The sequence below is a fragment of the Schistocerca serialis genome, chromosome 10 (assembly GCF_023864345.2).
Source record: "Schistocerca serialis cubense isolate TAMUIC-IGC-003099 chromosome 10, iqSchSeri2.2, whole genome shotgun sequence".
NCBI lineage: Eukaryota > Metazoa > Arthropoda > Insecta > Orthoptera > Acrididae > Schistocerca > Schistocerca serialis.
Window position 1 is genome coordinate 225,220,781 of NC_064647.1, and position 17,736 is coordinate 225,238,516.

General features: G+C 46.5%; 1 protein-coding gene across 1 annotated transcript in view; it reads left to right on the plus strand.

Annotated features, from left to right (window-relative positions):
• The window catches only part of LOC126424739 (E3 ubiquitin-protein ligase UHRF1-like), a 163,292-nt gene that overhangs the window by 98,609 nt on the left and 46,947 nt on the right, over positions 1-17,736 (plus strand). The window contains exons 6-7 of the mRNA XM_050087457.1: positions 5,698-5,884; positions 16,865-17,330. Coding sequence (XP_049943414.1) covers positions 5,698-5,884; positions 16,865-17,330 — 653 coding nt within the window. The remainder of the gene's footprint in view (positions 1-5,697; positions 5,885-16,864; positions 17,331-17,736) is intronic.

Here is a 17,736-nt window from a genome sequence, read left to right on the forward strand (position 1 = left end):
GTGTGCCAGTATGTGGTATATAGGCAGTGGCTATCTTTTTCTCTGTGGCTCCTTCCGTCTCCACATGCTGTACTGTAGAGGTAGGGCGGAGAGCACATCTGATCTTCCATTTTGAGTACCCGTTTTTCCGGAATACAGTTTTGAGGTGTTCCAGCTCTTGGGGCAGACTCTATGCGCCGTAGATGGTGCGCGCCCTGTGCCCCAGTTTTTTTAGCACCCCATTCCTCTTCACCGGATGGTGGCAGCTATCCGCTTGCAAATAAAGGTCGGTGTGTGTTTTATTCCTGTATACCCCGTGGCCCAGGGTGCCATCTGCTCTTTTGACCTTGACGTCCAGGAATGGTAATCTTCTCTCTGCTTCGGTCTCCATAGTGATTTTGATATTCGGATGTATGGAGTTCAGGTGTGTAAGGAAGTCTAGGAGCTTGCCCCTTCCATGGGGCCAGATCACGAAAGTGTCATCCACATAATGTACAAAACAAGTAGGTTTCCATTTGGATGAAGCCAAGCTCCTAGTCTTCCTTACACACCTTAAATCCATACATCCGAACATCAAATTCACTATGGAGACTGAAGCAGAAGGAAGATTACCATTCCTGGATATCGTGGTCGAAAGAAGAGCAGGTGGCACCCTGGGCCATGGGGTGCACAGGAAGAAAATGCACACCGACCTTTATTTGCATGTGGATAGCTGCCACCACCATGTGCAGAGGAATGGGGTGCTAAAAACACTGGTGCACAGGGCGAGCACCATCTCGGACGCAGAGTGTATGCCCCAAGAGCTGGAACACCTCAAAACTGTATTCCGGAAAAACAGCACTTGGAATGGCAGATAACATGTGCTCTCCGCCCAACCTGTACAGTACAGCGTGTGGAGATGGAAGAAGCCACGGAGAAAGAGAGGGCCACTGCCTATATACCATATACTGGCACACTATCGGGGAAAATAGGATGAATATTGAGGAAACCCTGAGTAGAAACTGTCTTTTGCCCACCAAATAAAACACAAGCATTATTGGGAAGTGTCAAAGATGATATCGGTTTGCGGAAGGCCGGCGTATACCAGATTCCGTGTCAAGTGGACAGAGAGTGCGCACCATCTAAGATCGTTGCAGAGAACATCAGAGGCACACTCGACTTGGGTACTCCAACAAGTAGGCGGTCGCAGAGCTCTGTTTGTCTGAATATCACAAAATGGACTACCAACATACCAGGGTCTTGGCACAGACATCTTAACTACTGTGACAGCATCAAACCGAAATTTGTACCAGGGACAGACTCATCAACCAAGATTACAGCTACAACCTCAGCGAGGCATGGGAACCAGCATTGAGTCTAATTAGAAAGACGCTCAGCAAAGGAAACGAATGGGTGACTAGGGTGGACGAGACAATTACACCGACGCCACCACAGATGCTGACACCAGCGTCTCAGTGACCACTGACACGCGGACGCAGACATGGAGAGAATGCCTCGCAAGGGGAGGGGATTTAATACGGCCGCTCGCCCTCAGGAGATCAGTTCGTTAGTGCACCTGACAATGGCAACATGTCTGATCACCGAAGTATTGTGCCTGTTGGACACTATGAACTGGCAGTACACTCGTGGACTTTTTGAGCAGGTAAAGAGAATGTTTTTGTGAATTGTTCTGTTTATTTCTGGAAGTGTTTTTGTTTATTTATATTTGTACAGTTTTGTATATGCTTTTAGTAGTGTGAATGATGCATGAAGGTGGTCTAAAGCAAATATGTAGATCATTGTTCTTCTAATGAACGCTGTAGTGTGAGAAAGTTTTAAGACAGTGTGAATGCAGATGACGGGGAATTTTGTATCCTAATATGTTAAGTAAGTTTACGGTAAAAGGAAAGCTCATTCAAGCGTAAATGAAAATAGTTAGTAATGTAAAGTATAAACAAAATATCAGAATGTTAAATATTTATTTCAGGAAAAAGTACAGTTCGAAAGCATGTTATTTGTTGATGGGTTAGTCACGAAAAATGCAGACTAATGCAGGAGAATAATGTTTTTCTATTGGCTTTAAAGAAAACTGACTAATCAGAATGGAGTATTCTTCGCCCGTCTTTTCTCTTGGAGATATAGAATGCTTACAACAGTCTAAAGAGTTAGAGCCGAGCCTTTCAGTGGTATGTCCGTGTGTAGTATGAGCTCCGAAAGAAGTTGTAATTGCCAGTTTTCATTGTGCTGCATGTTTCAAATGTGTTCTAAAGTGAGGACATATTTATTTGTTGATGAGAAAAGACAGTAATTCCAAGTGGCGTATTGAGCAGATCAGTGACTAAAAACTTGAGTGCATTGGACACTGATGAACTTAATAGTATGGTGTGCATTTTCATGTTAGAACAATTCGTGCTTAGTAGCTGTTCAGATTTTGGGAAATACATTACCATAAACTTGCTAATATCAATGAAAGGGTTTGTACAGACTGTGTTAAGATTAGCACGGGCGTGGCAGTGAATGTGTACATTATCAAGGTTCAGAATATAGTGAAGTTTTGCCAGTATTTCCACCTTTCATTCAAAATTAAGACCTTTTCCCCATTCTTGGAAATGTTATGTTGTACCCAGCATAGTGCGAGTTGCAGTACGATAGGTTTCTGCCCGGCTTTCCTACTGACAATCTGCTCCAATGAGTTCACAGGTAGGTGCAGGTGATGGACGAAAGAAACCGTGCCGCCACACTGTGCTTCCATCAGCAGTGAAATTCGTGAATGTTTACGTAAAAATTTTGTTCCAAAAACCAGCAATGCTGAGCCCGATTTAATGACACAGGCCACAGCCAGAGCCCAGTGCCATATACAGAACACGTAGCAGAGGTAGCCATCGCGGCATTTCGACATCCACTTCCTGAATTGCAGCCCAAATCTGCAGACAGCGACTGACCTTCAGAAAGTGTCAACGGCACTGAAATTATGTGGCAGTGGTTGCCTTCCGCATTGCTGAGCTCATTTTTGGCGGCATATATATCCTCGGACTAACAGCGTGGGTCATGTATGACACCCTCCACACGTCAGCCTCTGCTGCAGAGTGGACGATGTCCTCCTGATGCAGCTACCCGTGCTGCACCTGTGTTGCAAAATGATGTCCGCTGCCTTATGGCCATGTCATTGGGCCACTTCATCCTGCTGCTGCCCCGTGATCTGAGGCACAAAGAGAGACCCTGCCAGCTTCACACTGTGAATGTCAGTCGTCGTCTGATACGGTACTGCAACTTCCGGTCGCAGGTTAGTTCCTCATGGCAAATACGTGCATTCGCCCTGCAAGTATCTTGCCTCTTGGCAGTTTGCGGGAACTGCGAGTGTGACTGCCACTCCTGCCATACTGTTGGGGGGACATCCGAGGCTGCACCCGAAATGAGGATGCGCACATATAATTTTTAGAGTTTAACGGAATAATAAAAAATTATGTTTACCGATTGTTTTGCTGCAACCACCTCTTACGCACTCTGGTTTCTCTCACCAGCATACAAACCCAGCCTCCTAAAAAACACAAAGATGGCTCCTACTATCCACTAGCAGTTTTCACACCCCATCCCGCTACATTTCTCTGTCAGTGCTGAACAATCGCCACGCACGCATGTCTGCTGTGCCGATTACTTGCTCTGCCGTCCCCGAATGTGGCCAAAACGAGGTCGTCAATGTGGAATACAAGCAGTGTTGCATATTTTCAATTCCGTAGACACTTGCTGAAGATTATTCACTGCCCAGAGAAATGGGTCGTATTCCAGAAAGTGGCCATTATGTCAAAGTGGTGTGTTGGCTAGCTGCTACTAATGCCCCGGATAATGGCGTTGGGACCTGGCTGTTGCTTCTGCCATTACAATAACATGATTGCTGAAGCTCGGCATGTGACTTACTGTGAGACATAGTCGTTTTTAGGCATGTTGAAGACTGCAGTATATTAGAGTTAGCTTGAACATTTACATGGATGAACTAAAACATTATGACCACTGCCCACTGTGAGATTGAATGCCTCCTGGTGGTGTGATGCAGTAAGGAAGGAATGTCAGTGGAAAAGAGATGAATGGACAGTCATTATAGTGAAAATATGGGCCGCAAATGCGTAAGTCCACTGATACGTGCAGTTTTGACAAAGGGTGCATTTTTGTGGCTCTGCTGCCGCTGGAAACGAGAATCTCTGAAATGGCAAAGTGGTCGCCTGTTGGCGTACTCCTGTCATGAGCACCTAAGGAAAGTGATTGAAGGATGGTGAAGCATAGTTATCAGAGGATCCCCCACTCTGTAATCCAGGATAGGCAGCAATCTGTGGTGGATCTGATGACAGACAGAAGTGTTTCAGAGCACACTGTTCAAATGCCATCGTTGAACATGGAGATCCACATGACATAACCCCTATGTGTTCCTGGGCACAGCATAATTGAGTTTCCACCAGGCTGATGGTTGGGTCCTTACACAACATCCAGGCGAAAGGTGCACGAAACGTGTGTCCATGTCAAAGCTGCAGGTAGGAAAGAGAAGAATCATGCTATGGGTTACACTGAGTTGGGCTTCCATGGGATCTGTGGTGGAATCATGACAGCAGCGAACTACGTGAACATCATTGTGGACCACCTGCATCGCTTCATGCTTGAAGTCTCTCTCTGTGGCAGTGACATTTTCCAGCAGGATAACTGTCTATGTTGCAAGGTTAGAATCATGCTGCAGTGGTTTGAGGCGCATTACAGTGAACTCATATTGATGCCTTGGCCAGCAAATGTACTTTATCTATACCCATTGGGATACATATAGCGTGCCAGTAGCATGCCTGTAAACCATTTACTTGATTTGTGCGTAGACATCTGGAGCTGCAATGTCTGGAATCCTGTCAAGGACACGTAGAATCCATGCCAAGCAGAACCTCTGTTGCACAGTGTTTTGAAAGTGGAGCAACATGCTTTTAAACAGGTGGTCATAATGTTTTGGACCGTCCTTGCAGCTGCATGATAGATCTGTTCATGACGGGCCTTACAATATTTCACTGAAACTCAAAACTGGGCTTGTGTTAATTTGTGTCAGGAAATAATCAGAATGCTGGCTGGGGGGAGGGGGGGGGGGAGGAGGGGAGGAACCCTTACATATATTCGTACAAGCTGGTAACTATGCCGCAGTTGATTGTGTAGGTGTTCTGAGCTGAATCGTAACCGTTGGAAGGAGTTCACTTGTGTGTCATTCCCAAAAAAGATGATTACCTGTTTCTTTGGTTACCCTGGACAGGTCATGACCAGTACTTTAGAGGATCAAATAGCAGTTCATGGCAAATGATAGATGGCTTGTTTGCGACAAGACATCGACAAAATGAGGAAAAATGGCTAAAGTTCACTTATGCTGTCAGCAGCTCTCACTTTGCATGACGATGTTGGCAATTCATTGACATCGATCATAGCCAATTGCGTGGTGGTATATGATAGCCAATGAGAATCACTGACCCTAATGATTTCATTCAGCAGAAGATATGAAGTGATGTCATTTGTTTTCGATCTGATGTTGTTATGAATTTTAAGCTTGGGTACTGAGTGTTGTATATGATACAGCACAGTCTGACAGCATATAACTCAGATTTTGCTGTCCTCTCACAGTGCATCTGACAGCCAGCAGGCTATAGTCCTTCAGAGTACAGTTTAGGAGTTTCTGTACCCAGTGTGATGTCTTTTGTGTGTATTAACTGCACAGTTTGCTTTTAGGTCCGGTTCGTGCCATCTGTGACAATTGCAATGACAACCCAGCTGCACAGTGTAGAGCTTGTAGCTGCCGAGTGTGTGGCCTGAAGAGCGAACCATCCAAGCAAATCATGTGTGACGAATGTGACTCGCCGTACCACCTGTGGTGTCTTACGCCTCCACTGGCAGAAGTTCCGGATGTGGATCAGTGGTGAGCAAATATAGTTCTTCTTATATTAATGTTATCAAATGAAAAAGTCAGTCATCCAAGCAGTTTTACCAGTTGAGACATTTATCCCACTAGTGGAAAAGATGTTCAATCTCTTACCTGTAAAACTCTTTAGGTCTCCAGTTAAACCTCATTTACATTAGGGCAAATGGAAAATTTAACTGCCTAATGTAGATATTGCATCAATACAAATGCAATGAAATTGATTTCGATATCTTGTTACATTTGTTTAAATATCACCATCATCATCATCATCATCACCATCACCATCATAATATTTGGAACAGCCTTGCTTATATAGCCTTTTGTAGTATTTCAAACAATGGGAGCTCCAAGATGGAATGTAACAATATTATGAAAAGGAAAGTTGCTACTCACCATGCAGTGGAGATGCTGATTTGCAGATAGGCACAACGAAAAAGACTCTCACAATGTAAGCTTTCAGCCAACAATGCCTTTGTAAAAAAATAGACAACAGACATATACACACAAATGTAACTCACACACGACTCCAGCCTCTGGCAGTGGAAGCAACGCTGCGAGCAACAGTAGCAGTGCATGATGAGAGTGGCAACCGAGCTGGGATAAGGAGGAGGCTGTGGCAAGGGGTGGTGGGGGGTGGGGGGTGGATAGCAGGGTAGGGGTGGGGGACAGTGAAGTGCTGCTGGGAGCACGCAAGGACGAGGTGGAGAGAGGGTAGGGCAGCTAGGTGCAGATGGAGAGCAGGGAAAAGGTGTGTGTGTGTTTGGGGGGGGGGGGGGGGGGCTTACGGAAAAAGGAGAGAAAATGACTGGGTGTGTTGGTGGAATGACGGCTGTGTAGTGCTGGAATGGGAACAGGGTAGGGGCCAGATGAGTGAGAAAAATGGGTAACGAAGGTTAGGCCAGGAGGATTACGGGAACATAGGATATATTGCAGGGATAGTTCCCACCATTGCAATTCAGAAAAGCTGTACGCTCTAGAGATGGACAGTTATCGCCCAGTAAATCTCACCAATGTTCTTTGTAAGTTGCTTGAATGAATACTGAGCCGGCAGCTGTGTTGGCTCCTTGAGTCTTGGGGTCCTCTGGTTCCATCCCAGGGTGGTTTTTGTCAAGACCATTCCACTACTGGTAATGTGGTTTACCTTGTGTCTGCCATCCAAACGGCTTTTGCCCGACATCAACAGCTTATATATGTCTTTTTTGACCTGCAACAGGATTATAACACCGTATGGCGATGCCACATCCTTGCTACCTTACATGAGGTGGGTCTCCAGGGTCCGCTCCCGATTTTCATCAAGAACTTCCTGTTATTGCACAGGTTCGAGTCGGTGCTTCGCACAATACACCCCCCCCCCCCCCCAACACCACCCCCACCACCACCCCCTCCATCGCAGAGAATGGTATCCAGCAGTGTGCTGTCCTGAGTGTACCTCTCTTCCTAGTAGCCATTGATGGTCTAACAGCAGATGTAGGGCCCTCAATATCACCCTCCTTATATTCTGACGAGTTTTGCCTCTATTATTCCTCCTCTGGTGCAGGTGTGTTGCTGAATATTGACTGCAAGGTGCCATACGAAAAGCGCAGTCATGGGCCCTCATCGACGGCTTTCAGTTTTCCACTGCCAAGACGAGTCGTGCACTTTTGTTGATATCGTACTATTCACCCACAACCAGAACTTTACTTCAATGACCAGCTACTTTATGTGGTGGAGACTTGTCACTTTTTAGGGCTGGTCTTTGATTCTCGGTTGACGTGGGTTCCACATCTTTGCCAGGTTAAGCGAAAGTGCTGGCTACACCTAAATACACTTCGCTGTCTGAGTAACACCAACTGGGGTGCAGATCACACTACCCTTCTGCAGCTTTACAAAGTCCTGATACAATTTTGCCTTGATTATGGGAGTCCGGCATATGGTCTGGAATTGCATTGCAGGTACTGGATCCGATACTTAGTGTGGGATTCGACTTGTGACAGTAGCCTTTCGAACTAGCCGTGTAAACAGGTTATTCGTGAAGGTTGTGGTCCCTCTGTTGCAGATTAGGCACCAACAACAGCTTGTCAATTATGCTACCCATGTCTGCAGCTCCCCTAAGCGTCCGAACTTCCGTGTCCTCTTTCCAAACACTGTAATCCATCTCTTGCAATGGTGGCTCCTGTCAAGGATTATGATCGCAATCTGCATCTAGTCTATCCTCTCTGAACTTTAGTTGTTTCCTCTTCCACCCCTTCTCTGGACCCGTTCCAAGACACCTCCTTGGTGCATCCGTCTGCCACAGCTTTGTCTTGACCTGTCATGAAGTCTGAAAGACTCAGCTCATCCCGAGCCCCTCTGCCACCAATTTTTCTCCATCCTTGGTGCATCTTAGGGTTCAGAAGTTGTCTAAACTGATAGCTTGATGGTTGCAGGTCGTGTAGACTTTACTTATACTCATGCAGGACATACTGAACTGCTCTCCTTGCCAGATGGCTGCAGTGTTTTCACTGCAGAGTTTGTAGCCGCCCTCGAGCTCTTGAGCATATCCATTACTGCACTTGTGGGTTGTTTCTCACCTGCAGTGGCTCCTTGAGCAGGTTGCAAGCTCTCGGCTAGTGCTACCCTTGCCATCCCTTGGCCATTGCTATCCAGGATTCCTGTATGCCCTTGAACAGAGTGGATGCTCCGTGATCTTTGTCTGGACCTTGGGCCACGGTGGGAACCCGGGGAATGAACTCGCTGATTGCCTGGCCAGACAGGCTACTTGTAAAGTGACTTGAGATTGGCATTCCAGAAACGGGACTGCAATTGGTATTACACTATCAAGTTTTAGGTGCCTGGAATATGGAGTGGTTCACTCTGACTTCACCAAACAAACTACGGGTGGTAAAGGAGACTATTAACCTGTGGAGGTCCTCCATGCAGGCCTCGCGCAATGACTCTGTCATCCTTTGCTGTTTTGGCATTGGCTGTACTTGGCTGACTCATGGTCATCTCCCCCATAGTGTTGTCATTGTGACACCCATTTGATAGTGGTCCACATTTTACTGGACTGTCCCAACCAAGCCACCCTGTGGCAGACTCGTAATCTCCCTGAATCGCTACCCTTGGTGTTAGGAGACGATGCCTCAGTGGCTGAAGCAATTTGATGTTTTATTTGTGAAACGAGGTTTTACCAGTCTCTTTAAGGGAGGACTGTTTAACCTTATTGGCCCATTGAGGGGTTGGCAGCACACACTGTTGCCTCCTGTGCCCAAATTGGGCTGCAGTTGGCTGGGCATGGTGGTCCAGCCAGGTCCTCACCCTACCTGCTCTTTTATTCTTCTTCTTCCCCCCCCCCCCCCCCCCCCCCCCTTGCAACTCCCCTCTCAAGTGGGCAGTTTGACTTGTTCCTCTTTTGTATATCTCCACTTCCCTTGTCCTGTCTGTGTTGCTAGTCTTTCAGTGACAACCTCGGAGTAGAAAACCTCTGGTAAATGGGTGGGGCTGGGGGATGTATGTCCCCTCATTGCTGTCTGGTTTCAAGGGCTTCCGACTGCTCCCTAGATGGGACACCTCGCTTGCAGTGTTTAATACATCAAGTGGGTCATTACTGTACGATACCACTTGTATGCAGCAACAGAATGATATAACGAAAGTTTTTTTACTACAGTGGTTTAGCTCATATAATGTAAGTTTATTTGATCATTGTTTAATTAAACTAAGAGTAAACTGTGATTTTGCTCATAAATGTTTACCTTGATAACAGAAAGACAGCTATTCTTTACATGTGGACAAAGTATGCCACACACCCACTTGTGTTGTTAAAAAAGGGCAAACCCGCTCAAGGGTTAAATTTAGATTTTTAAAGATAGTCAGCCCTTGGTGGAAACTTGCCACAATTAAAAGTGTGTTACTGTGATTGAGTAGAAGAAAGAAGAATAAAAAAAAAGTATTTAACTCATGTTAGCCATCTTTCTCCACACTATGTGATCAAAAGTATTTGGGCATTCTTGTGTAATATGGAACTGACCACTACATATCATGGGTGGCAGACCCACAAGTATAAAAGGAAGCAAGGATTATTGTGTTGTCAGTAGCGAAGCATTAACAGTATAACAAGTCTGTCAGGAGAACTCAGTAACTTCAAACCGGAACTTGTCACTAGTTGCCATCTGAGAAACAAAAACATCAGGGAGATTTCAACCTCTCTAATGCTGCCCGAGTTGACTGTTGGTGATATGATTGTGAAGTGAAAACCTGAAGGAAAAATCTCTGCTAAATCAAGATTAGGCAAACCATATGTTTTAAGAATAGAAATAATCAGTCATCAGCTGCACATCTTTTTCTTTTTTTTATAAATTAACTTCTTGACTAGTTTCGGCAAATTAATTTGGCATCCTCAGATCATCATACATTTAAGCTTAGATCAAAAAGCAGTCAATCAAACTCTGGAGAATAGTGTCCTACAAAAATGGACATAGAGTAATAACTTAGTGATTACCAAGGTTGGATCACAATTAACAGCAGATTAATAACAATAATCGTACAGTAATAAACAAATTAGAAACATATCTTCCTTAAAATTTTTACACAGTGGTGTCAAGCAGTTAAAAAGTAACGTAAAAAATGCGGAGATGTGGCGACAAAAAAAAATTTGCTTCATAATTAAAATATTGAAAAACCACAATGCATATGATGATTAGCACCAGCAGGCTGATAGTTTGACTGTAAAAGGTTTCACTTATATAAGAAGCAAGAAGTGCTACTGAGCCTAAAAACTTATGAAGATAAGCATAATGAGGGGACTCACATCTATTACATATCATGATTTTTCAAAAATAGTTAAAAGTGTAAATCATTACCTCCCCAAAATGATGCTCATAGAATACACAAACTCCCCTTTCCTCTCGCACACATACAAATTCTTTTATAAATTAATGTTAATAGAATTGTAGTATTAACTTCTTCGTTTTATTTTCATTGTAAGTGTATACTTTCAAACTTGCAGTTTATTAGAAAAAAAGTGTTCACAGAAAATGTGTAAAAACTGAAGTGGACTGACAAGGCAGCCAGTCCACAGTGACGGGTAGCCGAAAGAAAGGCACGCGTACACACACACGCCGACGGGCGTCAAGTACTGGAACAGGCTATGTAATTAATGCTATGAAGAAAAGTACGTAGCTGGATTAATACTTATCTTTAATCAATCATTGTGGTACATCGCTCTTGACTATACACAGGAGACTTTAACTACAATCACTGTAAGGCTAATGGCGCCTTGCTAGTTCGTAGCCATTAACTTAGCTGAAGGCTATTCTGTCTCTCGGCTAATGAGAGAGAAAGGCTTCGTACATCTAGTCGCTAGCTAGGTCGTCCGTACAACTGGGGCGAGTCCTTGTTCGTATCACGAGACCTGCCTTGTGGTGGCGCTAGGTCTGTGATCACACAGTGGCGACACGCGGGTCCGACATGTACTAAATGGACCGCGGCCGATTTAAGCTACCACCTAGCAAGTGTGGTGTCTGGCGGTGACACCACATTCCTCCCCCGCAAATCGGCGAACGGTCGTGAGATAAGGCTTCCGCCCGCCATGGGGAGGACCCCATGTTGACGTATGCGATGAGGTGGGGAGCCTAACAACAGGCGAGGCTGTGCCACCCGCACCCGGCCATTCGGTCCGAGGGGAGCTAGGAAACGCCTGAAAAGCTAGTCCAGGGTGCACGTCAACATGCGGTGTATGCGCCCGTAATGAGACAGGAGGGGCCGAAGGGTCGACCTCATGTTGACGTATGCGATGAGGTGGGGAGCCTAACAACAGGCGAGGCTGTGCCACCCGCACCCGGCCATTCAGTCCGAGGGGAGCTAGGAAACGCCTGAAAAGCTAGTCCAGGGTGCACGTCAACATGCGGTGTATGCGCCCGTAATGAGACAGGAGGGGCCGAAGGGTCGACCTCCATTGCGTCGGGGTAGCCAACGCGCGATGACGTCATGTGGTCCGGAGCGGGCGGGAGTTCCACGGCGGAGGACAGCTGGTCACGGGAAGCGATCGGCGGCGCGTGACTCTGGGAGGCGCTTGGCGGCTGCAGCGAAGCGTTGAATGCGGGCGGCGCCGGCGAGAGAACAGGCGGCGGCGGCGGCGGCGGCTGCTGCTGCTGCGGCGGCGGCGGCGGCGCGTCGCCATGGGGCAAAATGGAAGGCATCGTCGGTAACATCTGGGGATGAGGCGAGCCAGTAGATGGGTCCCCAGGGCGCTGACCGGACGGCACCGTCGCTGAAAGCAGACGGGGAGCAGCAGAACCCGTGCGACGACAGAGGCGCAGCTGATTGAGATGCCGACGCACCTCACCAGAGGCCCCCAAAACCAAATACATCGCGTGGCTGAGGCAGCGAAGAATGCGCCCTGCAAGCCAACGCCGTGAACCTCGATAGTGGCGATAAAATACAACGTCGCCTGGAGCAAAAGCAGGAGTCCGCCGCTGCAAAGGAACCTGATGCGGCGGATGCAGCAAAGACATCAAGGTGCGATGAGGACGACCATGGAGCAACTCAGCCGGCGAGCGACCATCTCGGGGCTGAGAGCGATACGAAGACAAAAAGAGCAACAATGCGTCCTCCCGAGAATGCGACTCTTTCAATTTCAACATCTGTGACTTGAAAGTCCGGACCAATCGTTCAGCGGCACTGTTTGACTGAGGCGAAAACGGCGCGGATGTCAGATGTTGAATACCATTGGCCTGGCAGAATGACTGAAATTCTGCGGACATGAATTGTGGGCCATTGTCGGAAACAATAGTCTGCGGAAGACCTTCAATGCAAAAGATAGCAGACAACGCTTGGATGGTGGCGGAGGACGTCGTGGAAGACATCCGGACAACAAAAGGAAAATTACTGAAGGCGTCGACCAGAACCAACCATCGAGCATTCCAGAATGGACCAGCAAAATCAATGTGCAAGCGTTGCCAAGGGGAAGTGGCTTTTGGCCACGCAAAGACTTTCCGCGGCGGTGCGGAGTGTTGTTCGGCACACGCCATGCAAGAAGAACACATATTCGTAATCGCAGCATCGATTCCGAACCAAGTACAGTGCTGACGAGCAAGTTGTTTCGTTCGCACTATACCCCAATGTCCTTGGTGAAGAAGCCGTAAGACAGAGGACTGTAACGAACGTGGGACCACGACTCTGGACTGATCATTATCAGAACGCAACAACAAAACACCACGTCGAACAAAAAGTCTCTCCTTGTGAGCAAAAAATCGGCGAACCAACGGATCCGCGATCCGAGACTTTGACAAAGGCCATTGCGTAGCAACAAAACGCAAAACAGTAGCAAGGACAGGGTCAGCAGCTGTGGCTGTAGCTACACGACGAAAATCAATCGGAAACGATTCAACCACTTCATCGGTTTCCGAATCAATGAACATGCAAGCAAGTTCGGAAGAATCGAATGCTTGATCCTCAGCAACAGGCAAACGGGACAACACATCGGCGTTTCCGTGCTTAGCAGTGGACCGATACAAGATATCGTAGCGGTACTGCGAGAGGAAAATAGACCAGCGAATGAATTTCTGCGCTGTACGCGGAGGTACAGGCTTGTTCGGATGAAAAAGCGATGTCAAAGGTTTGTGGTCTGTGATGATGGTAAAGTGACGACCATACAAGAAATCGTGGAACTTAGTAACACCAAACACGAGAGCCAAAGCTTCTTTCTCTATCTGGGAATAATTTCTTTGCGCAGACGAGAGCAATTTGGACACAAAGGCAATAGGGCGATCATGCGAGCCAACTTTGTGCGCAAGCACAGCACCGATCCCGAAATCCGATGCATCTACCATCAACAAAAGGGGTTTCTGGGGATCGAAAGGCGTGAGGCAAGTATTAGAAAGCAACGCCGATTTCAACTGGCGAAAGGCACGTTCGCATTCCGTCGTCCAGACGAACGGAACACCTGTACGGCGTACGCGATGAAGCGGAGCTGAAAGAGAAGAGGCATTGCGCACATTCTCTGACACCATGTGATTCTACATTGTTCAATGTTCTTGCGACCTCATCACGCAATGCGTGGGGAACATTGCGCGCTCTGAAAAATTTCGGTTGCGAGTTTACTTTCAGTTCCAAATGTGCTTCATAGTTTTTAGCGCAACCTAAGCCTGGTGCAAAATTGTCTGCAAATTCGTCACATAAGCGAGAAACACTGTCTGAAGGCACAGTCTGATTCACTGATAGGACCTGATTTACAATAGACATGTTAAACAACTGAAATAAATCTAGACCAAACAAGTTCACTGCAGAAGAAGAACGAAGAACGTAAAATGACACAAGTTTTGTTTGTCCTTTATATGTTGCAAAAAGAGTGCACTGTCCTAACACAGGTATTGTCTGTCCTGAATGACTATGTAACTTAACATTTGCGGCACGCAACGGAGGGGCGCCCAGTTGTTTGCACGTATCGTGATTGAGCAATGAAACTGCCGGTATCGAGCTGGAATGGTATCACTTTGCCTTCAAAGTCTAAGTCCACAAAAAGTTTATTGTCCTGCTGACGACAAGAGCGACTGTTTCGTGCAATTTGAACAGACACTGGTACAGAATCACTTGCTAATGGACGTGATTTCCGGCGACGTTGACGCACTCTTTTTGTGGGACGATCACAGTCACTGTTAGAGAAAGAGTCACTGGACGAAGTGGAATTAACGACATGACTGTCCATGGGCGAAGGTCCACGAGCCTGAGTGTCCTTGGTTCGATTCCGGCGCGAAGCAAAGGGCCTGGAATGATGAAGAGTGTCTGATCTGAGCTTTTTCTGGCAAACACTTTGAACATGTCCTTTCCTATTGCAGAAAAAGCAAATAGCTTGGCGTGACGGGCAATGTTCACGCGAATGTCTAGTAGCACACCGCGGGCATGATTTCACTGCATTTGTGTGCTGGCGCGGCACACCTGGTTTATAACGCTGCGGCAGCTGCGTTTGTTTGCGCGAGGGCAGTTGACCGGGCCGCGCAGCTCGCCCGGCGGGCCGGTTAATGTTACACACCGCTGGCGAAGTTTCAAAAGATTCCTGAGCACAGTCAAGTGTGTCTTGTCGATCCAATATGTCTATCACTTGTTGAAGGGAGGGATTAACTAGTTTCAAAATGTGCTCCCGTATGCGAACATCAGAAACGTTCTTTGCAATTGCATCACGCACCATTGTATCGGAATAAGAAAGACCAGAGTCACAGTCAAAGGCACAGTCCCTAGTAAGTCCTTGCAATGTTGCTACCCACTCCCTATTAGTTTGACCGGCCGTACGTTTTGTACGAAAAAACGTATACCGCTTTGCAACCACATTAACTGTTTCTTTGAAATAGACATCTAAAGCAGACAAAATTTCCTCGTAGGACAGAGTTGCTACGTCGCGTCGGGGAAACAATTTCACTATCACACGGTAGGTGGACACACCGACACAAGAAAGCAAAAACGGCTGCCGCTCATTACCTTGAATTCTGTAGGCGGCGAGGTGGAAGGCAAACTGGCGGGACCATTCCCGCCAAGTCTCTTGGATTGCATCAAAACTTCGAAATGGTGGTGCAACGGCAGGTTGTGGCTGCGGTAGTGGTGAAGCGGCGGCGGCCGCATCGGTTTGAATGGCACGTTGACCCCGGACGAGCTGTCCAAGGGCATCCAATAACGCCTGCGTCTGCTGATTCTGCAAGCGATAAAATTCAGACAGTACATCTGTAGATTGTGGCGAAGCCATGACACAAATAAATGTAAGCAATCAGAAAGAATACTTTAACTCATCGCCAATGAAGTGGACTGACAAGGCAGCCAGTCCACAGTGACGGGTAGCTGAAAGAAAGGCACGCGTACACACACACACGCCGACGGGCGTCAAGTACTGGAACAGGCTATGTAATTAATGCTATGAAGAAAAGTACGTAGCTGGATTAATACTTATCTTTAATCAATCATTGTGGTACATCGCTCTTGACTATACACAGGAGACTTTAATTACAATCACTGTAAGGCTAATGGCGCCTTGCTAGTTCGTAGCCATTAACTTAGCTGAAGGCTATTCTGTCTCTCGGCTAATGAGAGAGAAAGGCTTCGTACATCTAGTCGCTAGCTAGGTCGTCCGTACAACTGGGGCGAGTCCTTGTTCGTATCACGAGACCTGCCTTGTGGTGGCGCTAGGTCTGTGATCACACAGTGGCGACACGCGGGTCCGACATGTACTAAATGGACCGCGGCCGATTTAAGCTACCACCTAGCAAGTGTGGTGTCTGGCGGTGACACCACAAAAACACCGTTTTCATGCACTCAGTTGACAACATGAGCATGCGTATTACTTACTCCGTCTTGTAGCTCACGACCGTGTCAGCAAAATGTGAGATTTCTCAATTATATAGAGGCTTGGAGACTGTCATTCTTCCCTTTCAAACAATGTGTGAATCTTTTTATTGTGCCTATCACGGCTCAGCATCTCTGCTGTATGGAGAGTAGCAACTTTCCTTCTCTCGTATTGTTACATTCTTCTCTTTCACCATTTTGTGGATGGAACACAAGAGTGGAATGTTCTACGGTTGTGCATTCTATCCCCTGGCACTTTCAGTAAGGTGTGCACATGTAGATATGTAAGTGAGGATGCTGTCCTCTTCTCTCCTCATACAACATACCACATCCAACGAGACTGAACTGTGGCCTTGCAAAACGGATTACACAGCAAGCATATGGAGGCGGATAGTGAACGCAATTAAGATACAGCTCGCCCTACTGCTCGAGTTACTGAAGTGTCAATCATATAGTTATTTTGATTGATGTGTGGAATGCCATCAGCAGGTTAGAGACTCAAATCCAAACAAGGTGACTGCTTTGTCCTCTAGAGTGATAAATGTCTGAACTGATACATTGGTAACCATTGTTTTAAATCTTAAGTAACATTATCTGACTGACTGATTGTCATTTGATTGCACTGATGTCCTAACTGTTTCATGACATGTTCCATTTTATGTCTTATAATAGAATAAGATGATATTTGGATAGGTTTTGTCACAACTGCAACGCCATCGCAAATGAGATTCTCAAAGCTAGTGAACAGCCGAAAGTCAGCAAAAAGAGGGGACGCAAGCCCGCAGTGACGAATATCTCTAGTGAAGTGACGAGCACTTCTCCTGAGGCGATCAGCACTGCTCCTAAGGTGAAGACGAGCACTTCTCCTAAAGTGAAGGGCACCTCTCCTAAGGTGAAGACGAGCACTTCTCCTAAAGTGAAGGACACCTCTCCTAAGGTGAAGACGAGCACCTCTTCTAAGGCGATGAGTATCTCTCATAAGGTGTCAAGCCCATCTCCAAAGAAGTCGGATATCTTTCCTCAAGTTAAGAGAGTCCACACCATTAGGCGGAGCATGGCGAATGCCTCAAGGACAAAAATGTGTACAGTAGTGCCGTCTAGCCACTTTGGACCTATACCGGGGGTGGAAGTAGGAACAACATGGAGATTCCGGATACAGGTTAGTACAGCATATGTTAAAACTCTTTGTAGTAGTAATCTATTTTATTCTTTATTTTTGTTGTTGTTGTTGTTGTTGTTGGTGTTGTCTTCAGTCTAACGTTGGTCTGAAATACACTAATCTTTTTTTGTGAAAGCCTCTTCATCTCTGCATAACTGCTAATGCCTACATCCATTTTAACCTACTTGCTGTACTTAAGCCATAGTCTCCCTCTACAATTTTACTCCACACAATTCCCCCCGTTACCAAACTGGCAGTTCCTTGATGGCTCTGGATGTGTCCTTTCAACTGATTTCTTCTTTTAGCCAGGTTGTGCCATAAATTTCTATTTCCTCAGTTTCATTCAGTCTCTCCTAATTAGTTATAAAATCTGCTCATCTGTTTTCTGTGTTCTATTGTAGCATTA